This window comes from Eleginops maclovinus, chromosome 18 (genome assembly GCF_036324505.1).
Source record: "Eleginops maclovinus isolate JMC-PN-2008 ecotype Puerto Natales chromosome 18, JC_Emac_rtc_rv5, whole genome shotgun sequence".
Lineage (NCBI taxonomy): Eukaryota > Metazoa > Chordata > Actinopteri > Perciformes > Eleginopidae > Eleginops > Eleginops maclovinus.
This window is the reverse complement of record NC_086366.1, coordinates 4,361,621-4,385,210: the sequence shown is the minus strand read 5'-3', so window position 1 is coordinate 4,385,210 and position 23,590 is coordinate 4,361,621. Positions and strand designations below refer to the sequence as shown.

General features: G+C 42.7%; 1 protein-coding gene across 2 annotated transcripts in view; it reads right to left on the bottom strand.

The window, feature by feature from the left end:
* Positions 1 to 23,590, bottom strand: part of sphkap (SPHK1 interactor, AKAP domain containing) — a 129,576-nt gene that overhangs the window by 31,045 nt on the left and 74,941 nt on the right. The window contains exon 1 of one of the 2 annotated variants that reach the window (XM_063906212.1): positions 1,593 to 1,812. The exons of the other annotated variant lie outside the window; for it this stretch is intronic. Within the exon in view, the coding sequence (XP_063762282.1) occupies positions 1,593 to 1,627 (35 nt within the window). The 5' untranslated portion in view covers positions 1,628 to 1,812. Of the gene's footprint in view, positions 1 to 1,592; positions 1,813 to 23,590 lie in introns of those variants that run through there. 2 annotated transcript variants of the gene reach the window in all.

Genomic DNA, 23,590 nt, shown 5'->3' with positions numbered 1-23,590 from the left:
AGCATTATTTACGTGTCAAAAATTCACTTTGCTGTCGTTTGACTTTCACAGCGATGGCAATAGAGGATTATAGAATTAAAAAAAGAAAGGAAACCCAATGTCTGACCTTCATTTGGTGCATAAACCAACATCACTCAACAATGGGGGAATGTCTGTCAGACTACGGAAAGAGCCTAAACGCAACTCAAAAATCCCCGGGAAGGCGTCATTATCCTCGGTGCATGCTTTCACTGAGATAAGCCAAATCTAAGCTTATCTGCAATGGCATTAATGAGGATCAATTTGGAAAAGAAAGAGGCTGGGGATGCATGTTTAAATAGGAGCAGCTGTTTTGTAATCCACATATTTCAAAGCAAAAATTAAAAAAGCATTTCTTCTTTAAAAGCCCCAGAGGGATCAACACAACTGGATCTATTTGCAGTGAATGAACATGCCTGATGTAAATAATTGTGTCACAGGAAATGTACTTTAAATGGCCAGTTAATCTGGGGGGGGGGGGGGGTATTTGAGATAAGTGGATGTGCTTTAAATAGGCTGCTGTATCTGCAGGGCACATATCAAAACATGAATCCAACACACACGCACATGCACGACTCTGCAGTGATTATGTTGGATGCATGCAGAAAATTGGAAGCAAAACGACATTGGCACAAAAGGAAGTGGAAAGAATTGTAAAAAATGAAGCTGCTCATGCAGATCGGGAGCTTTTTACGCCCCCCCCCAAAAAAATGGAGATGACCTGCGGGATGGATTCGTCACGCACGACTTCTGATCTTTTTTGCGCGTAACGACCTTCCCATCACGACACGCTGCTGACTGACAGGTCGGTGCGCTCTCGCGCTCGTGCTCCCGGGGCCCCCAGGTAACCAGCAATCATCTTGCATGGTGTGGAGGATACAATTAACCCATGAAATGTATTTTGGCTTTCAAGCACTGCCCCCGGTCCAATTCTGTGATTTGCTTTGAAAGCTTGAGTATTTCCATCGACTCGGGAAAATGTAGTGATGCGCAAACATGCAACTTTTCATTAGAGTGTTTTTGGAAAGAGTTTCTGCTGATAATAAAACATGTGTTATGTTTTGCTTACGGAGGAGACTGCAGAGACATGTGATGAGTGCGAAGAAAATCAGACAAAGCAAGTGTGATCATTTCTATTCCAAACACTTTTTCTTCATTGCCCCACATTGTATGAGTGAGGCCAGGCACGCGGAAACATCTTGTTTACTGCACAAACACTGGCAGTCGACCGTGAAAGCGGATTTACTGCAACACTCGAATTTTGGTGCGCTTTTCCTCCCCCAACACAAACTGGCACACTTCGTACTGACAGGAGAAAACGTACACATCAAACTACCTCATTCCAGTGCCTTTGGAAATATCATTTAATGTAGAATATGGTGTTTGAAAGGGTGCTACACAAACAGTATCGCACCATTGCATGAGAATATAAGAGTGGCACCATACAGGCAACAGAAACATTACAAAGTTCACTACTGAATATCACACGGACGATTTGAGACGTTTTGTTAGGGATTACGCGCCTGACATTAGCGACCTTTTTTTCCATCCTGAGATAATAAACAGTCTCTTACCTCGGCGTTTTCAGAAGGCACTCTGCACCAGCCATTCTGTCAAAAAAAGAAAGAAGCCCAAACTGTCCTCAACTGGTGCGAGTATTTCCTCTGTGAGGGACAGGGAGAGGTAGCGTACTGCGGAGCACCTCGACGCGTAAATGTCCCCGGGCCACTCTCAGGTCCAGATGCGCATCCCTGTCTGAGCACTGAAGGAATCCCACACTGCTTCACGGTGACTGGAGTGGGGGCTGTGATGAACTGCGCGCGGTATCAGCAGCAGCAGCAGCAGCACCGCCTGCCCTGCGCGTTTCTCCGCTGAGTGCCGGGTGCAGGCGCAGGAGTCCCGCATGGATCCAAACGTAATGAGCTGCACGACGCAAGCAAGGGCATGGATATATGGACAGTGGGCGTGCATGTTGACGCATGCAGGCTACAAGCAGATGCAAGCACACAAGTAGCCTACGTATTGTTTTGATCCAAATGCATCCAATACTAACGAGGGAACCATTTAAAGTCTGTGTTTACATATTCATTTATTTAACGTTGGAGCAAAACAAAACAGAGGTATAGCAACAGAAGTGGAACAGATCATTAACAAAGGGTAATATCTCCAATATATCAGGAACTAGAATTATTATTTGAGGTTTTTTGCCTCCGCCAAGCAAGGGTTGCAGTTCCATCCTTGTCTGTCCATAATGTCTTCACAACATAAATCATGGCCACAGTGACCTTTACCTTTGACCAGCAAAGTCTGATCACTTCATTCGACACACTCAGGAAGTACGCTGGGCAGTGAAAACTTTTCGTAGTGGCCAAACGGTGGTATTACTACTTCCATGTCAGTCACGTGATGTCATTGGGCCAAAACTGAATTCCTCCCTGTTGACTTCCCTGGGAAAGGGACGTATGTGAATCAGTGTCTCATTTTCTTTTAGCCAAATCAACAACTGGGGTGACTGTGAAGTATCGGAAGGTTGTGGGTTCGATCCCATCCCATGGAGTAATCATTTCGATGTATCCATGGGGCAAGATACTTAACCCCAAATTGCTCTGGATGGCCAGCGCTGCATCAATGTGTGTGAGCAGGTGGCACCTTGCACAACATCGTCTGCCTCTGTATAAATGTGTGTGGATGCTGTATTATAAAGCACTTTGAGGAGTATTAACGACTGGAGAAAGCACCATTTAAATGCAGTCCATTTACCCATCAGGAACACCTAAACAGCTATTATATAAATAATTAGGTTTTAAAAGTTGTAAAAAGCGCCAAAAGCTCAATCCATTATTTTCCCTCTTCATTCGTTTGCCTGAGTTGAGACTGGATTGGAGGCGGGGCTTAAGGAAAACTCAAGTGTGCATGCTCTATGGGTCCAAATCTGGGTATTTCTGTTCTTGAGAGTCAGGCCATTTTGTCTTTATGTGTCACTGAGCAACTTTCATTTGACTGAACAGGCCCCCTTGCCTCTAAAGCTGATCCAGTTCTCTTAACACATCCCTGGTTCATCTGGAGTCCAGGAAGTCTGAGGCAAATCTGGAAAATTTCCTTAAGGCGTTCTGCAGGCAGGGGCAGTAGTCCGTCTTGGCTTGGGCACCAGATAGTTGCTGGTTTGAATGGACCAATTGTAAACTGGTACTTTGAGAGGTGCCAGTTCAACGCCTGGTTACCGTCGAGGTGCCCCTTGAGCAACTGAACACTGCCCCCTGAGACTGTGAAATAGATGCATTACTGCTCAAAATAGGATGGGTTGAATGCAGGGTCCAAATGTGCCTGTGTGTGCTGAGCTGTGAACAACGTGTGATGTTTAATGTGTTAAATCCACAACATAACAAATGATAGATCAATAAAAATGAGACCCCGGCTTTGATAGTCTCAGAAACCTTTCTAACTTTCAAAAAATGTGTGAATTTCACTTTCATAATTGCCCTGTTGTTTAGACAGGTGCTCTACCTCTTGTAACAGCATGATGTCAGTGAAGCAGATTTAATGGTTGACCTTTCTTCAGCCACTCGACATGCACACAGACACCGACGCCCGGGAACATGTTTCGAGTGCTCATTTTCCAGCAGACATGCGGCTCCGACGTGTGATCAAGACACTCTGCAAAGGAGAAACGTAGACACTTTCCCTGAGCTGTCTCCATGGAAATATCAAAGTCCCCAGTGTATCTTCTGTGGGATAATTACAGTGGGTTTTTATGTTCAGTTACATTGTCCAACAGGGTGACAGTGATGGACAGCCTAGATAATACCACATGTTTCTTGATGCATTAACACTGACAGCAGTGAGATAATTAGTTAATGTATAAGTCGATCATTTGGATTTCAATTAAAACATAAGCACTCTTATAACAAACATCTTAGATGACAAAGCCTATTCTGTTCATATTTATATCTAGTGTCTCTCCTCTGACATGTCTCCATGCTTTAATGTTCAGAAAGCTCTTTATTGTTCTCATACTGCTTGTGCTGCAGCACCTCTTCTCACCCTCTGTCTGAAACCAGAGCCCAGTCTGCTCTGATTGGTCTGTTGTGATTGGTTGACCAGTTAGAGATGTCCCGCTCCTTAGCCTATCACGTCCTATGTGTTGGAACGCTAGCCAATAAAAGCACAAGTGTTACAAAGTGATGTCACTATGTTTCAGAAGTCAACAAAGGGGGCGTTTCAGTTGGATTTTTTTATTTCACAATTTCTATATTACAGCAGTAAGTTGTTGTTGTTATACTCACCAATCCGACTATATTAGGGGTGGTTATTGATACACAATAGTATCACTGTATTTTTTTTGGCGATACATCATATAAAGACTCCAAGCAAGTTAATATTACAATTGCAAAAAAACGTTGCTTTTTCAGTCGACCAGATTGAGTTTTTATTTCTGGTGAATTAATTCAAAAGTCAAAGGGATTGGAAGGATTTTTTTTTAGATATGTGTGTCCTCAATGAGATTGCCTTTTGGTCCCTTTTTTAAATTATTATTGGTACCAATTGCTTCAGAAAGATTGAAACAAGGCATTAAACCAAACATTAAGACCCTCAGCGGTTAGAGCTGTATGCCCTGTGGTGTCCCGCTGCCACCTACACGGGTCCAACTCCTGAGTCCGTGGAAAACTATCTCCCCCTTTCACCTTTTCATCTCTAATAAAGGCCCTCTGTGGCCTAGACAACATTAAAGAAGAAGTCAAAGTATGCAAAGCTTGAATGAACCTCCATGAAAACTCTCTCGATAAAAAGGAATTGTTAGATATCCTTCACTTTTATACATAACAGCCAAAATATAAGGAATGAAAAACACACACACACACACATATCGCCATTTTCCAATTGCCGCCAGGGACAGACTCTATCCCCTTCACCCTAGCAGGGGTAAAAAGCCTCTTTGCTCTATAGTGTACTAATACATCATCAGGAGGGGTTAAAAGGAGTCGTGATCTTCAGTTCTCTATCAGCCAACTGAGACTATCGGGGGTAGAAAAATGTTTGATTTTCAGGAGAAGAGAGAATTGAGAAAGCATGGGTTCCTGATGAGGTCTGAGTGTGTGTGACTGTGTGTGAGAGAGAGAGATGGACAAAAAGAGAAATTATGCTTTTATGGATTGGTACTGTGGCCAAAGTGTACGTCTGCTGAAAGCATCACTTCTCGCCAAAGGGAATGCTTATTTTCAGCGAGCCCTCTCCTTTTTAAAGAAGATGGATTTCTTCACGCTGTCCTCCTCCTCTGGATGCCATTTCCTTTCATTCAACTCCTAACAATATCAAAACCCAATTTCTGTGATTTCTCAGAGTTGTTATGTTACCCACAGGGAACACATATGTTTACAAAACACTTGCCAGGCTTTGCCTACTAAAATATGTGGCACCTTTAAATTAAATACCTTTGCTATTTATACATATTTCAGCATGTTGAATTAATAAACACAATCCTCATACATAACTTAGCATATAACTCAGCCAGTTTCTCCCAAATCTCATTACAGATTGTGATATAAATAGTCCCGCATTAGGCAGCACTTTTCACTCCTAATACCCTTATGCACTACACCATCTCATTTCATGGTTCTCAGTTGAGGAAAACTGTTTCTCCAGCTGAATATTTCCTAACAAAAATAGTTATTTCAATGAAGTGCTAAGGGAGCAAAATGTAATCATAAATCCCATACCTATACGGCTGGTTTTCACACCATAGCAAACAAGTAACTGCATTCAAACTCAGAGGGAAAGGCCTTCTGACTCATCACTGCACAACTTTTAGCACGAGTGTAAACATCAAATGTAACACACTGAATTATATACACAATTCCCCAGCAGCTAGAAGTACTTCTGAGAAGCCTTTGACAATCTGAATACAGTCAGCTGTCACCCTCCTTAACTTTGTGTAGGAGTGTTAAATCTAAAACCCTGAATACTCGAGCGTTGACAGCATGTTCCCTGCCAAAGTTAATAACTGTGTGTGTGTGTGTGTGTGTGTGTGTGCCCGTAAACGTACTGTATTTGCAGCATTCGGCAATACTGATGAAGTTAAATTACACACCCTTTACACAAAATGGTGTCAAATGGAAAAAGTTGACTGGGTTCAACAGATTATATTTATACTGGGTACTTCATTTAGATAGCTTTAATGTATGGACCAAAATAACCAAGTACTAAGTAGTACAGTATCTGATCACTTTTGTACCCATATCTAGGAAATTGGCTTTGAATATTTAATGTGTATAATCTATGGAGCGATGCAGTATAAATATCTCCTTTATAGAGGACATATTCTGCTCTTCTCAGGTTCATGTTTGTATTTTGTTCCTCTCCTGGGACATGTCTCCACGCTTTAATGTTCAAAAAGCTCTTTATTTTTCTCATACTGCAGCACCTCTTTTCACCCTCTGTCTGAAACCAGAGCCCAGTCTGCTCTGATTGACTCTGTTTTGTCTGCTTGCTAAACCGCTTAGAGGTGTCCCGTCCCCTTAGCCTATCATGTACAATGTGTTGGAGCGTTAGCCAAATAGGACCGCAAGTGTTACAAAGTGATGTCATCATGTGACAGAAGTAAACAAAGGAGTCGATTGGAGGCATTAGGACAGGAAAACGAAAAAAAAACAAACAAAAGCAAAATAGGGTCTCTTTAAAGTAGTGTTACCTATCCATCAAGTATCCGACAGTTGAAGTTATGCACACCTACAAATACCTCAAGACAATTATTGACACCTAGCTGTTTGCAAACCATTTACATGCACTAAATCCTTTAGGATAGAATAGAATCGGAGGATGAAACCCTCTTTATTTGTCACACACATGCACACAGCAGAGCACACACAGTGAAATTGGTCCTCTGCATTTAACCCATCCTAGTACTAGGAGCAGTGGGCAGCTACCGTGCAGCGCCCGGGGAGCAATGGGGAGGGGGGATTGGAGGTGTCTGGTGCCTTGCTCAAGGGCACCACAGCAGGGCCTAGGAGGTGAACTGGGACCTCTCCAAGTAGCAGTCCACTTTCCATATTTCAAGTCTGTTCGGGGACTTGAACCGGCGACCCTACGATTCCCAGTCCAAGCCCTTACTGACTGAGCCACTGCTGGACACATCATAGAGAAAAATGAATTCATTGGTGCTGTCATTAACATGAGATGTATGGAAAGCAATAGAAAGAAGGTATACAACACGTTAGTCGGATGGTATCCCTTTAAATGTAGTTCTATTTGAATATAACAACTGGGCCCTGCTGGAAACACCTCTTCTGTTATTGTTCTGGTGCATCAAAGTAATTCAGATGCTTATTTTTAATCTAATCTGTTTGTCACTTTCTGAAATTTAAACAACAAAATACAAATATCTGTGGAATCCTGTTCACGAGAAAAGAAGAAATACTACTTTATTTCTGGTCTTGGCAGAGCAGGAACTCCCACATCCTCTCTCACAGTTTTTCTGTTTGGAGTTGTGCCTGAGTGACCTTAAGCGCTGACCCACATACAACACAGTCCCCTTCATCACCTGCACCTTCTAAATATAGATTTAGAATCAGAGTCAGGGGCATGAAATATTCCAGCATCGCTACAATGCCACAGATTTGCACATGGGATTGTATTCTTGCATCACACAGTACAAGAAAAGGCACTGTATCTGCTACAAACAATAAGACAGACTGTGTGTATAGCACTTCAAAGCTCTGACTCCCCCATGAAGGTGTTGAATTTGTATTGCCTTTTTCAGAACACACCTGACTCAATTGTGCAATGTAACGTCCATGACGGACACTGGGACGCGCGTTTCCAACAGAAACACTGTGCTTCAAGTCAAGCACTTGTTGGCACGATATGAAGCACCCTTTTTTTTCTGATGTTTGATTCAGAGGAGACCACGGCTACTCTCCACTCTGCCGAGTACGATTTAAACTTCTCTATAGAGCTCTCTTTTCATTCTTTACACAATAACGTCCGTCACTTTCTGTTTGTGCAGCAGAGTGCAGCATCATGAGAGCCTACGAGGAGAGCCTGTCAGAACGTGTGCTCTGTTATCCTCATCTGCCCCGTCTCCGAGTGTATCCACATTGCATTTGGACTTCAAGTCTAAGTGGGTTCAATATGTAATGTCAAAGCTCACGTGTTCTTCCGACACGAGCAACTTCTTTCATCCTTTATTTCGAACAGAAAGTGACAGCGCTGCGTGGCATTCATGTATTTAGCATTCGGGCTCAGCATGCGCTCCAGCAAAAGATCGCTTCAAACTGTTCGAAATAGTTGCAAACAGTCGCATAGCAACAGCGAGGCAGTTTTTTGTGAAGCAGATAATAAATAACCAGCTTAATAAGAAGACATACAACTAACGCTGTTGCACAACCTGCACAGATACAAACTGACTTCTCAACTACAAAAATGTTGTATTTTTAAGTGGGTTTCTTTTATGCAATATGAGTCATTTCCATAAAAAGTATTACCACATATCTGATAAATACAAGATTTAAACTGCTGTTACACATTTTTACAGATCTGAACTGATTTGTTGAGAAAACCCACATAAATATACAGTCAGTGCAGTAATGTTATATGACACAAAATCATGTCAAAATGTCAGTAAGTCTACTTATTATGCATTTGGGTCTTTATTCTAATGCTTTTTCCACACAGAATAAGTCCATCCATCCATCCATCCATCCATCTTCTCCCGCTTATCTGTCAGGGTCGCGGAGGTAACAGCTCCAGCAGAGAGCCCAAAACTTCTCTTTCCCTGGCCACATCAACCAGCTCTGACTGGGGGATACCAAGGCGCTCCCAGGCCAGCGAAGAGATATAGTCCCTCCACCTGGTCCTAGGTCTACCCCTCGGTCTCTTCCCAGCTGGACGTGCCTGGAACACCTCCCTAGGGAGGCGCCCAGGTGGCATCCTCACTAGGTGCCCGAACCACCTCAACTGGCTCCTTTCAACGCGAAGGAGCAGCGGTTCTACTCAGAGTCCCTCCCGGATGACTGAACTTCTCACCTTATCCCTAAGGGAGATGCCAGCCACCCTGCGGCGAAATCCCATTTCGTCCGCTTGTATCCGCGATCTCGTTCTTTCGGTCACAGAATAAGTCATTTCCAAGATATGTTCTGGGGAAAAATCTTGTAAATTCAGGATTTGAACTTAGTTTTATTGAACGGTTGATTAAATAAATCATTAGACGGTAAATGTGATTGTCTGCACACATATTTCTAAAGTAGATGCAACATTGGGCAATGATATAAGAGTTATATTGCACATCCTTCACACAAGTCCACCAATTGTTCGTTTTGGTCATTTTTCCAATGCCTTTATTGAAAAGTATGAGAACAAATCTGGTAATTAATAATCTGGGCTTGATTGAATCCACTAATTGATCAGTTGACAGAATAGCATGACTGTCTGCACACTTAAATATAAAGTATTTGCTGTACTGGGTCATGATGAAGTAGTTGTAAATAGTTTGTTTTTGACATTTTCTAAAGCTTGTTCTATGCAGAATAAGACATTTCCAAGTGGTTCTTAAGTGGTATAAGGGGTATTCTGATTTTTAGTCGGACTTACACACACACAACCACACACACACTTAAAGATGCTCTTATCCTCCCTCTACTCCCACAGTGTTTTCCTCTTCACACCACTTCATCTCCTCTTTATCACGTCCTCCTCTTCCTCTTTCTTCTACTCTGTCTCTTCCTCCCCTCTTCTTATTATCCTGCCCTCCACACATTCCTAATCCAAAGGCTTTTCAGTGGTGTTGAGGGGGGGAGGGGGGAAACTAATCCATTGCACACGTTCTTAAAATAAAAGATGGAAGGACAAGTAAAGTGGAGATGAAAGCGCAGCCTGCTCTCATCAGCGATAGGACACATCTGACGGGGTCGGGAGGAAAATAACAAATGAAGGAGTACAAGCTCTCACTGTCAAAACTCCTGTCGCACCGGGGCTATTTTTAATTTAGGCACCAACTACAAAACAGCAACGTAGCACGTGAGAGGCGGCTCTTGAGGGAGAAGATGTGACGGTGAATTTGAGCGGTTGTGGTGTTAGGAGATAATTTTAGAACATCAGGAGTTCAAAGGGTTCAACCTCGCAGCTCCGAGGGCCTGCGAGTTCACCGTGACGGATCAGACGGTGAATAAGTAAACAGATCTTGTGAAAAATAAAAATAAGTCCGTAAGCTTGAAGTGGAGAAGCATGTAATTCAACCTGCAGTTCATGTCAGCAGGGTGAGGCACTCCGCTTTGATGTCGAGGTATAACAGAGTCATCGCTGAATAAATAATGAGACCTCTAAAATTCCTTAGTTTAAGGAATAAAGGAAATAAAAAAATAAGATTAAGAGGCCCAATTATGCTTTCCCTGTAGTGTATTATATAGGTTTTTATGCATGTAAAGGGTCTGCAAAGGCTAAAATCCCAAAATTCCGTCCAGTCCCGGAACATATCGACATCACTGTAAAATCTGCGCTTCAATTGGCTAGCTCTCCAACACATTGTACGTGATACGCTAAGTGGTGGGACATCTCTAAGCGGTTAGCCAATCACAACAGAGCCGGCCATCCAACCAATCAGAGCAGACTGGGCTCTGGTTTCAGACAGAGGGTGAAAAGAGGTGCTGCAGAACAGGCAGTATGAGAAACATATTGTTAGGATCTCAGTTTCTGTATTTTTAGTTTCCTGTTTTATTTTGAAATGTATCTTGTCTAGTTCACTTCCTGTCTTTAGTTTCCCTCCTGTCTGATTGTCTGATCGTGCTCACCTGTTGCCCCTGAGTCTCTCCTCCCCCTTCCCAGCTGTTTCTTGTCTTGTGATTACCCTCCTCTGTATTTAGTCTGGTCTTTCCTTTGTGTTCTTTGTCGCGTCGTCGTTGTTGTTTGCTGTTTCCCCTGATGTCTTGGATCTCCCTTTGCCTTTGTTTTCATTTTATACTTTTCCTTTGTTCCTAGTTTAGCATCTTTTGTTGACAGCTTTTTAGAAATATAAGCTCGCCCTTTGTTATACCTTTGTCCCCCTGCCTCCTCTATTGCTTCTGCTTCTTCTGAGTCCTTTCCCCCAATCCAGCATTAAGTGAAGCATTATCCAGCTCCATGATAAGCCACAATGTTCTTAAGTCAGGAAGTCTGGACAAGTTTGGAAATGTAAATGAGGAATAAACAGTATACAGTCAAACATATGAATGACAAAGTTGCATTTAGGAAGTTGATTACCTCTAAATGTTTCAGTTAAAAAAATATATTAATGACCGAGGAAGGAATTTAGAGATATTCATAAAATAAAATCACATTTTAAACTATTTAATGGTGTCAACTTTAAGGAATAGGCATTAAATGCACCAGAATAAATACCTTTTTAATGCATATAGTAGTTATTTAATTAACCTGGAGTACAAACTTGAAGCAGATAATATTTAATGTATGTTTAAAGTGACAATTTGCAATTACCAGAGCCCTCACTGTGTTCCCGTTAGTGTTGACTTCCTGTCTTCTTCTGCTAAAGAACACAATCTCAGGACAAAAACAAGGCAACAAATTCATGATAGTGTTGCTTTCTAAGCAGGTTGTTTGTGTAAATAAGCAACAGTTTGCAGACAAGTTCAAGTGTGTCAATGTTTTGTTCCCAACTTCTCCCTGCGGCCCCAAAGTGACTATCAAAGATAACATTTCGTCTGAGTTTACTATGTCGTGAAACTGTGGCTCATTAATGCGTTAATGGATGCTTATCCAAACAGGGTCACACAGAAACCTAACAAATACCTGAGACACACACACTCACACGCGCACGCACGCACACACACACACACACAACTGGAAAGTGCAGGCTAGCTGCAGTGTTTACTAGCCGACAGTGGGGTTCTTGGAAGCAATTACCAGTAATGGCCTTGTTAATCAGTGTAATCATAGCCCCCGCTCACGTCAGTTATTCTAGATTTATTTTTGATTACCTTTTCCATCTATCTTCCTGTCCACCTGTGTTCTCATCAAAATGGAAACCAAAGATAGAGGACATGTTCATTATCATCGCAGGAAAAAGGTTGATGAAGGACAGAGTCATTTCTTCAGTGGTTTCAGAAAGTTGGTAAAAGAATACAAATACCTTTTTCAATATGAATGTTGGTTTGATTGGTTATTGATTACTCTGACCAATCACAACAGAGCCGGCCAGCTAACCAATCAGAGCAGACTGGGCTCTGGTTTCAGACAGAGGGTGAAAAGAGGTGTTGCAGCACAGGCAGTATGAGAAAAATAAAGAGCTTTCTGAACATTAAAGCATGGAGACATGTCCCAGTAGAGACACAAAATACAAATATGAACCTGAAAATGAGCAGAATACATCCTCTTTAGGTCTTATTTTGTTGATTCAACGCCTCGAAGCCCCCAATTAGGACGTGACATTAAAACCATTACCGGTAAAAAGGCTGAGAACTGACATTTTGCTGCAATCACGCACTAATACTTGGTTTAATGTGTGATGAATGCCTATCTAGACATTATATCATCAGTTTCCATCTGCTGTGGCATTTAAATATTGTATTATAAAGGGGTGGGGTGGTCGATGGCTGAATATTAACATATCTCCATTTGCGCTACTGCTTTTAGCGGCTTCTATTTACTATATAGAGAGAATTGTCACCATTGAAAAGAACATTTCCAGCTCACTGCTGTAGATGACGGATGACGTATGGAAGCCGAGGGTAATACAGTTTTAAGGCGATGGGATGATCAGGATGGATGGAGGTTTGAGGGCAGGACGGTGGAGATGGAGCAGTGAAGGTTGTCAGAGGGATTGATGGAGACTACTGAGAGATGGAGGAGGTGCTGATGGTGGCTCGGAGCTGCACTACAGTAGGAGGTGGAGGCGGTGACAGATTGCGGGGCTGGTCGGCCGCTGGGAGGAGGTGTGCAGGTTTCTCCCACACGCAGCCAGTGGCCTTGTCCAAGCCAAGACAGTGACAGACCTGCAGGGCATTAATATAATACGTTTCATTTAATGGTGATGGGAGCATCAGTACATGGGGAAAACGACCTTGACTTAGCCTTAGCTTAATGTGAACAATATGAACACATTGTACCAAGGCGGGAAAACATGCGGGCCTCACACAGGAAGCAATACAAACATGAACATCCATAAAATGCCAGAAATTGTTGGAAGGAAATCATCCACTTTTTCAAAAATTGGAGAAACCAATTACTTTGTTTTTTGAGTTGATATAATAATTTGATAATTACGTTGTGGGTTGAAGATGTGCTAATGGTCCATTGAACCCAATTAAAACTATAAATAAACATGGACGACACACATCCTGCTCTTAGATGCTTTTTGATTCTCCTAACAAACTAATGCTTTGGATTCACATGCTTAATTTGAGGCTAAAGAGGCCATATTATGCTTTGTGAGGTTTTCCCTTTCCTGTACTGTGTTATATATATAGGTTTGTGTGCATGTAAATGGTCTGCAAAGGCTGAAATCCCAAAGTTCCCTCCAGAGTTTCTCTCCTGAAATGCCTCTATTGGACTCCTTTGTTACCTCCAGAACATAATGACATCACTTTGTGAATCTTGCCCTTCTATTGGCTAGTGCTCAAACACATTGTACATTATAGTTTAAGGGGCGGGACATTTCTAAGTGGTTGACCAACCAGCTAACCAATCAGAGCAGACTGGACTCTGGTTTCAGGTGAAAAGAGGTGCAGCAGCACAGGCAGTATGAGAAAAATAAAGAGCGTTTTGAACATTAAAGCATGGAGACATGTCCCAGGAGAGATACTACATACTAATATTTCCTCTTTGATAGTACCTAGATTTCACTACTGCTACATTTCTTCTCCTTTACCCTTTTCTTTGGTGGCATCTTTTCATTTCTTGTAGTTGTCTCACAAGATCATACAAAAAAATGACTGAGAGAATAATGCTGCTTGAGTCTTTGTGGGTTTTATCGAGTATTTGACAGCAACACCACAGTACTCTGAGTCAAGACTTCCCTTTTAAATCATTAAGCTGCAAAGCTCGTTCAACACCTCAGCATCAGGTTGAATTGATTTCCTTCTCCCTCTCTATCAGGATATCTCTACCTTGCTCTCGTTCCCTGACTTTGCCCCGGTCCTGCTCCCCTTCTTTCACTCTCTATATCCATCACTCTGCTCTCTCTTGACAGTTGATTAGCGTCTGTCCACCCTAATCTTCCTCGTGCGGCAGAGACCTGGCCTCCTCGCTTTTCGTTTAGACCCTTTAATCTTGTGGGTAGAACAACAGATGCAAGCAAAAACTGAACACTCAGATTCAATGACTGCACACTGCTGCTTATATACATACAGTATCAGTGTCATGTCATTGATAAGTGTATAAAAGTGTCCACTAACAGTATACTATACGTGGCAACAACTATCTCAATTAAATATCCTTTCATTTCTTTGATTATTACACCGTTTGGTTGAATACTCCATTGTGATTGGTCCATTTGGACATAACAGAGCAGCTTCTAAGGAGCAGACTCTGATCTACAGTAAAAGCAGTCAGGAAGTAAACATTTAAGGGAACAGCAGAAGAAGACAGACAGGAAGTAAACATTTAAGGGAACAGCAGAAGAAGACAGACAGGAAGTAAACACTAAAGGGAACAGCAGAAGAAGACAGACAGGAAGTAAACATTTAAGGGAACAGCAGAAGAAGACGGACAGGAAGTAAACACTAAATGGAACAGCAGAAGAAGACAGACAGGAAGTAAACACTAACGGGAACAGCAGGAAAAGAAATAATCAATACAATAATTTTAAGTCAGTATTTGGAGTCGAATCGATCATTATCAACCGTACATCGTTGGCGTACATCGTTTTGTCAGTATTTTAGTTCGAAGGCGACTCAACAATACACCTTTTCATGTTCTTGATGTGTATGTGTGTGTGCGTGCACCAACTGGTTTCTTGAAAGCAGATTCATATAAAAATAAACAGAATATAACGAAACACAGGGCACATAATTAACACCGTTTTTTGGTCAAGACAATGATCTATTGAGTGGTTTGATAAATGTACAGTACCTTTTAACATTCCTTACCAAGTTTTGCAGTTGGACAAAAAAGTATATTTTACACCCAGGTTTATCACTCTGTCCACCTACATACCTCATCCTGAAGACAAAACAACACCGCAAAGTAGTCATGGAGTCAAACCAACCCGTCTCGACTGTACATTTTTAAAAAGGCGGCCACTTTCTTTCCAATATTAAATAAATCAGCATGGGGTGCCCACTAAGGGTGCAAATCTAATAATTGGTCTGATTTTCGCTGTATGGCATGTGCGTCATCAGCAGTCGGTTGTATGGATACAAACAGAGAGAGGAAACTGCCCACATCAAGAGAGAACTCAATTAACATTCACAATCTGCATGAATAACAAATGGACTAACAGGTGCTTTGACTCCACAATTCAATTACTGCGTCTTACTGGCAGCGGACTCAGTGAAGGTCAGTGCCGTGCCATAATTACGGAGCACATTGCACCATAACGGCACAGTGGATTAGTGAGCGAGAATGGGCTCTCTTTGAAACGCTAACCATGCCATCTGTGGTACAGTGCTTATTACACACAGTAAAAGAAGGCAGAGTATGTCTAATTAGTGGACTGTGAAACGTCAGTGCTAAACAAAAGGGAAATGTGAAACTGATGGAGATAATTACTGAGTACTACTGGATCTCTATGAGCTAATTGAACAGGAAGTCCTGCTGATGCTGTCGACCTATTAGTGTGTTTAAAGATACTAGCAGAGATACCTTTTTATACTATTAAACTCATTTTCAGGTTCATATTTGTATGTTTCAATGCTCTAATGTTCAAAAAGCCTCTTTATTTCTCTCATACTGCCTGTGCTGCAGCACCGCTTTCCACCCTCTGTCTGAAACCAGAGCCCAGTCTGCTTCAGTTAGCTAGCTGACTCTGTTGTGATTGGTCAACCTCTTAGAGATGTCCCACGTCTTAGCCTCATCTCAAATAATGTGTTGGAGCGCTAGGCCAATGGAGGCACGAAAGTCACATAGTGTCACATCCGGGTACTTTCCCTCTATGCAAGGCCACGCCCCTTTTTGGGTGAAAAAAACTTGAGTCATTTGAAAGGCTGAATGAATACAGATTCAGAATTTCTCCGCAATCTCATCCAAAAATGATGAAATGGCGCATTTTTTTTTATCTCTAAGAAGCCCAAATACGACGGTCAGACAGGCGAACAATTAAACAATGTTATTTATGATCAGTGATCGGCGTCATAATGGGAGAAAAACTCCATCTGGAGGGAACTTTGTATGTTTTTCAGTAATTAATACACAGTGTTTCTGAGCCAGTGCATGATGAAAACAAATAAGTGATTGGAATAAATTATTTCCTAGTCATGCCATCAGTGTGGCTCGAGTCATAATGACACTGGTGACATTTATGCTTTGTGTTTGGTACAAATTAGCAAATGTTAGCATGCTAATGTTTACACAACATCATGTCTGAGTGTTAACACTGAGCACGTTAGCATGATGACCTGGGATGGGAATTGATAAGACGTCTCTAATTTCAATGCAATTATATGGTCTGCTGAGGTCAGATTCTTATCGTATTGATTCCTGACGTTGGAGGAATAAATTGGCCTGCATAGATTTACAGTATGAAAGCAGCTGTTTCATTATTTAGGGGACTCTTAGTGGTGCTAAGGATACATAATATAGTATTAATCTGTGTGAAATACATGGCATTACTTGAAATTGAATGATGTTTTCACCAGGTGTTTTTACTGGCACCGACACCTTCTTGTTGCAGGTTTCCAGGAGCGTTTGACCCTGTTGTTTTACAAGGGGTTTAGCAAGGAGGCATAGGGTTTCGATAGTTTGCACAATTTGAAACTATCCCTAGATTCCCACCCTTAATGCTGACTTTAACAACAAACTAAAAGCACTGTCTGAGCACAGCCTCTCAAAGCTGCTAGCCTGGCTGTAGACTCTTGTTTATGTCTTCACTTTGTCTGAGATATAGACACACAGCGTATCAGTGCTAATAAAACCCAAGGTGTTTCCATGGCTTGGTATCTCTTATCCCCGGGTGCTGCACAATAGCTGCCCACTGCTTCTAGTACTAGGATGGGTTAAATGCAGAGGACCAATTTCACTGTGTGTGCTCTGCTGTGTGCATGTATGTGACTAATAAAGAGGGTTTCATCCTCCGATTCTATCTATCTATCATTCCTATCGCTCTCCATACTTCTCACTCTGTGTAGAATCATTCAAATACAAAAAATAAAATGCACTTTTGATTGATGCCAACAAACTTGGCACTGGTTCAATTTCTCCAAATTGGAAGGCACTCGATAAAAACAGCAACAGGATGCAAGGTTTATTTGCCAGCTTGGAAGTTCGAGTTAATAGACTTCTGAAAATGTGAAAAACAGCGAATATTCAAGACCCAAATCACCTTTCACTCGGGTAGAAAAATGTTTCCTTTAAGTCATCTATATTTGTGACAATTGCAGGCACCATGCTGGGAAAAACACAAGCGACAACAAAACCCTTTCAGCTCTCTCTGTCAGAAGAGTTAATTGGAAGGGAATTAAATGGAGCCTCAGAAGGCTAAGAACAAAAATGATTGGAGGGTCAGGGTGAAGGTGAACTGGATCTGGGTTTACAAGACAATTTTCGGGTGAGTAAGCCATTAATGTCCGGGGATTTCATGGTCCAGCCTCAGATAGATAGATACATAGAATCGGAGGATGACACATACATGCACACAGCAGAGCACACACAGTGAAATTGGTCCTCTGCATTTAACCCATTTTAGTACTAGGAGCAGTGCGGCTATTGTGCAGTGCCGGGAGCAATGGGGAGGGGGGATTGGAGGTGTCCGGTGCCTTGCTCAAGGGCACCACAGTAGGGCCTAGGAGGTGGGAACTGGGACTCTCCAAGTAGCAGTCCACTTTCCATATTTTTTAAGTCTGTTCGGGGACTTGAACCGGCGACCCTACGATTCCCAGTCCAAGCCCCTACTTACTGAGCCACTGCTGGACAATGACGTGAGATTAAACTGCGACCACTTCAGTCCTACTTTTCCACACAATAGATGTAAACATATAGTCGGTGCACCAAATGAAATGTGATTCAGGCTAGGAAACGCCCTGCGGGAGATCAATAACATGGACCTTGTTTCTGAAACCTAGTCAATTACCTGTGGATTGAGCAAAAGCACACCTTGAGACGGAAAATGGATTCATAATTCATCGCCACCTATCAAATCTGTGAAGACCACAGTGAATGGGGTCCAGCTGTAATGACTTCAGCAGAACATGAAGTGAATTATGACTGGTCTGCAAAAGGCGTTAATGGTTTAACACACTTTAAAAATTCATGAACGAATGGAAAAGCCATGAATGGGGTGGGTGGGGGGAAAACAGAGGGATCAATGCTCACTCTTCTGCGGGCTAAATTTAGCCACTGCCTTACACTGCGTCCCACAAACCCGACTTATCAGCTTCATTTATCAGAATGCGTGACAGGCCGGACATCGTGGCAGCAGTGGGAAAAGAAGGGGTCTTTCTGGCTGCTCAGGAGGCGTGAAATCACCTGGAGAGGGTGGGGGTAACGCAGATGAATAAACTGAGTGGGAATATTAATCTTAGGCAAACATCTGCGCGCAAACGCTGCTGCTGACTCATTCTCCCGTCGCACATCCACCCTCTTTTCTCAGCTCCATTTGTTTCGACCCATTTTATGTTCCCCCTGTGATGCGGCCCAGTAATGTGCTTTCATGTTTCAGTACACACTTACTGTGTATATAATATTCTTTATGACTGCCGCAGGACTGGGACCAGGGTGAACCTCGGAGACCTCTTTTCCATGATTATGATAACGTTCCTCCTGCCGCAGTTTGTCATAGTTTACAACAATCATCCAGCGAGATTAAAACATATTCAATATCAGCTGTTTCATGCTCCCACACAAAGGTACCAATGAATGAAGTCTTGTGTGCCTAGACACGACTACCTTGAGCAAAAGAGAACATAAACGTGGATTCAGAACATCAGAACTCAGTTCATTTTAAATGTCATTTGTCATTCTTTATTTACATTTAAAGGGGTCCGTATAAGCTCTTTATGTTCTCTCATACTGCCTGTGCTGCAGCACCTCTTTTCACCCTCTGTCTGAAACCAGAGCCCAGTCTGCTCTGATTGGTTAGCTGGACGGCTATGTTGTGATTGGTCAACTCCTAGAGATGTCCCGCCCCTTAGACTATCATGTACAATGTGTTGGAGCACTAGCCAATTGAAGCGCGAGTGTAACATTGTGATGTCACTACGTTACACAATTAAAACTCCCTCTGGAGGGAACTTTAGCCTTTGCAGACCATTTACATGCACACACATCTATAAAACACACTACAGGAAAGGGAAAACCCTCAAAACGCATACTAGGGCCTTTTTAACCTAGATACAGCGGAAATATTTTACACACACACACACACACACACACACACACACACACACACACACACACACACACACACACACACACACACACACACACACACACACACACACACACACACACACACACACACACACACACACACACACACACACACACACACACACACACACACATCATTGTTTATCTGTTTCCAGGTTTTTTTCAAAAGTTTTGTATTTTTAAACGTTAAGGTGAGGGCCAAAAATAAGACTAGAGCCACTGAGGAGCTTGAGTAAAAGACATTTCTCATGACATGTTGTTCCCGATGACCTTCACGTCTATAAGCAAGCAGCACACGTCCACATTTAAACAGATGCTAAGTAGATTATGCAACCAGAGGCCCAATTATGTCTCCAAAACATGTTAGGCTAATTCATTTAGCAGAATGCAAATACTTTGGAGACTGATTTCCATATTTATAAACATCATAACGGGTCTGCCCTACATTATTACCAGATGCAATGCTTGTGTATTCTATGTCAGACGGAGTTATGTAAGACCCTTTATTTATGGCAGTTTGCCATATTTTGGACATTTTGTATATATCTCTTCATCTTTTTCAGATTGAAGTTCTTTTTAATGTATTTTAGTTTGACTTTTTTTATTTTATTGTGTGTGCCATTATTAAATAATATATGAGCTTCAGTTATAACCCATCCCTCTGAAACCTTCTATTTTTTTATCGTATTGCATTCAGAAAGTACCTGACGGTGAAACTGTTTGCTGAAACTTCACTGAATGACTGATGATTTTCCATCAGCAGAGTCAGAGTGTGTTCAGCGCAGTGGAAAGACTGCAGACACTGAATGAACACACTCACTGTACTCTGCTGTTTGGATAGGATGGCCCTCCTCCACCTCCCCTCTGCTCCCCTCTGCATCTCTGTCTCCTGGCCGGAGGCGGCGGAGTGCTCCTAATCAGCAATCATTTGAAAGGTCATGAAGGAGAGGGCTGAAGGAGAGGGCTGAGGGAGAGGGCTGAGGGAGAGGCTGAAGGAGAGGCTGTGGGAGAGGGCTGAGGGAGAGGGCTGAGGGAGAGGGCTGAGGGAGAGGCTGAGGGAGAGGGCTGAAGGAGAGGCTGTGGGAGAGGCTGAGGGAGAGGGCTGGGGGAGAGGGCTGAGGGAGAGGCTGAGGGAGGGGGCTGAGGGAGAGGGTTGGGGGAGAGGGCAGGGGGAGAGGCGGGGGGAGAGGGCTGAGGGAGAGGCTGAGGGAGAGGCTGAAGGAGAGGCTGAAGGAGAGGTTGCCAGAGAGGCTGAGGGAGAGGGCTGAGGGAGAGGGCTGAGGGAGAGGTTGCCAGAGAGGCTGAGGGAGAGGGCTGAGGGAGAGGGCTGAGGGAGAGAGCTGAGGGAGAGGGCTGAGGGAGAGGTTTCCGGAGAGGCTGAGAGAGAGGGCTGAGGGAGAGGCTGTGGGAGAGGCTGTGGGAGAGGGCTGAGGGAGAGGGCTGGGGGCGCTACCCCAACAGTATGTCTCAGTGAACGGCTGCACCGAGCTGACACTCTCTCAGCTGCAGTTTAACCAAATCGGTTTGAGATTTTCACTTTTTTATTTTCCATAATTTAAAGTTCAGAAAGCTCTTTATTTTTCTCACTGTCTGTGCCGCAGCACCTCTTTTCACCCTCTGTCTGAAACCAGAGTCCAGTCTGCTCTGATTGGTTAGCTGGCCGGCTCTGTTGTGATAAGTCAACCACGAGAGAAATTCCCTCTGGAGAGAACTTGGCCTTTGCAGACCAATTACATGCACCAAAACATATGTAAACACACTAAAGCAAAGGGAGAACCAGCGAGTGTTTTATCCCTGGCTAATTGCAAGGGATTTCTGTATTGTAATATTTTAAGTAAACATAGTTTAATTTGGGTGTGTTTACAACCAATTTAATTTAAAACATGCGAACCACGGAACAATTTTGACTTCTGCTCGCAATTTATTCCATTCTCTTCTCTTGCATTTTAGAAAGTACACTTATTGGCTTTTTTTGCAGAGATTCAGAAGGGAAGATTGATCCCACGCTCAGTGGCTTTTTTTCTTTAATCAAACTATAACCTTGAAACAATTCCCTTCTTGACACTGCATCTTTCATAGTGCTCTCAAATTGTATAACTAACTCTATAGCTGTGTGCAAATGCTCTCGGAGACAGTCTGTGCACGGGGAGATGCAGGGACAGATGGCTCAAGTCAGATTTAATCAGGCGCCCTACTGTCTACAACCACAACGTTGTCTCCTTCAGTACAGAAACAACAGCGTCCATCTGATCCCGACAACCACACAGCATCTGCTCAGGCATTCTGCTCGGTGTGTGTGGGTCTATACAGTGCGTTTACTCATTTTCTTCTTGTGTTGCTCATGCACGAGTATGTAGTATGTGCAGTATGGGCAATATGTCCATATTTGGGAATACAAGAGCATATGTTCCTCCCAATTCTCCTGGTTTGAAGCCTCATTGAATCACAAGCAGGGCCCAGCATTACATTACATTTAGGGCTGCCAACGTTCAAATAATCTGTAAACTTAATGTGTAAAAAAATGATCACATTACCAAGTTTGATCCAGCACTCTTCACGTAATTCCAGTGTGGATGTTTACCGTGAATCGCATGGCAGTGAAAAGACTAAGAAGTGGAGGAACTGGCACAAGAAACATGTCTTCAATTGGAAGCAACAACACAGCTTTTTCAAATGGCAGCTGCACTTGTTCACTTTAGGTTCGCTGAAGCATGCTCCAGTTAGTTGAAGTGTCACAGGTAGGAGTGAGAGTTGATGGACAGGGTCACCACTGTATTACAGCTGCAGTATGATAGCAGCAGAGATAATATGCCCTGTGTAGCACACATTATACAGAGGGGGATCACAGTGGATCACCATCACAGCAGCTTGGTCGGAATTCATGCCAATAATTCAGAAATCATGTTGTAAAAAAGTCACACGTGAATCTGTTATATCACCGACCAAAATATAAGTACTACCTGATGCTTTCATCCAAAGCAACTAACACTTAGACACCGTAGACATGCCTATAGGAGCCATTTGGGGATAAGTAGCTTGCCAAAGGACCCTCTGATTGGAAGACACCCATTTACGCCCAAGACATAGCAACACAACATTTAGATAACGACACAGAGAGACACCACAATCTCCAATGAATGACAATCCAGATGCTCAAAAAAGATGCTTAAAAGAGAGAGACCTGAAGTGAAAAAGGGACGGTGAAGAAGGACATGAATTGAGATTAAAAAGGAGCCGTGAGTGAGGTAACAGGAGCAGTGGATAAACAGAGTAGCACTGCAAAGAACTTAATGAACTTACTATAACCCCCCCGTTCCCCGCATTACAGACATAAAAGGGCTAATTATTCCTGCTCTTCCATGTGGCAAACCCACCCAGCCCTCAGATAGTCCTTACTATGCTAATGCACTCCATTGATATCTAACTACTACAGTACACAGCTATTTGCTCAGATATTCAAGCTCCCCAGGGGGTCTATCCTCTAGTGCAACCATTTGTGTATTTTAAGTGAAATATCTCAACAACTATTGGATGGATTGGCATGGCTGACATTCAACGGGATGAATCTTAATCCTATTTAAAAGGTAAGAATGTAACCAAATCAGAATCCTTCGATGGTCGGCTGTTAAAATGTTTTTGTCTATTTTGCCCTTTTTTTTTCAACTTGGCAGGTCAGCGAGGGCTGCTCTGTGGGGTCAATCAATCCCCCAAGCTGACTGGCTCTTGCACACTTTCTCCACAAGTGAAGAAATGCAACTGGTTCAAGGTCAGCTTGACAAGTCTTTGAGCAAAGGGTTTGCTTGTGGACAATTTATAATGCGTCCAATATTTTAGTTTATGACCTCCTTTGATATAGTAGAGAGCATTTATTATCATTCTGCACCTTAGTCATTGGACGTTGTTGGTTGGCTTCAAGTAGCGGTGAGACATAAAAATGAGGGATGCACCAATTGCAAAAATGTCGGCCGATGCCAATGTTAAGAATAACAATTTTGCCGATGGCCGATGTTTTACTATTTAAACTGTAATAGTAGTATTAAGCAGCCTGTCCCTTTAAGAGGGAGAGTGG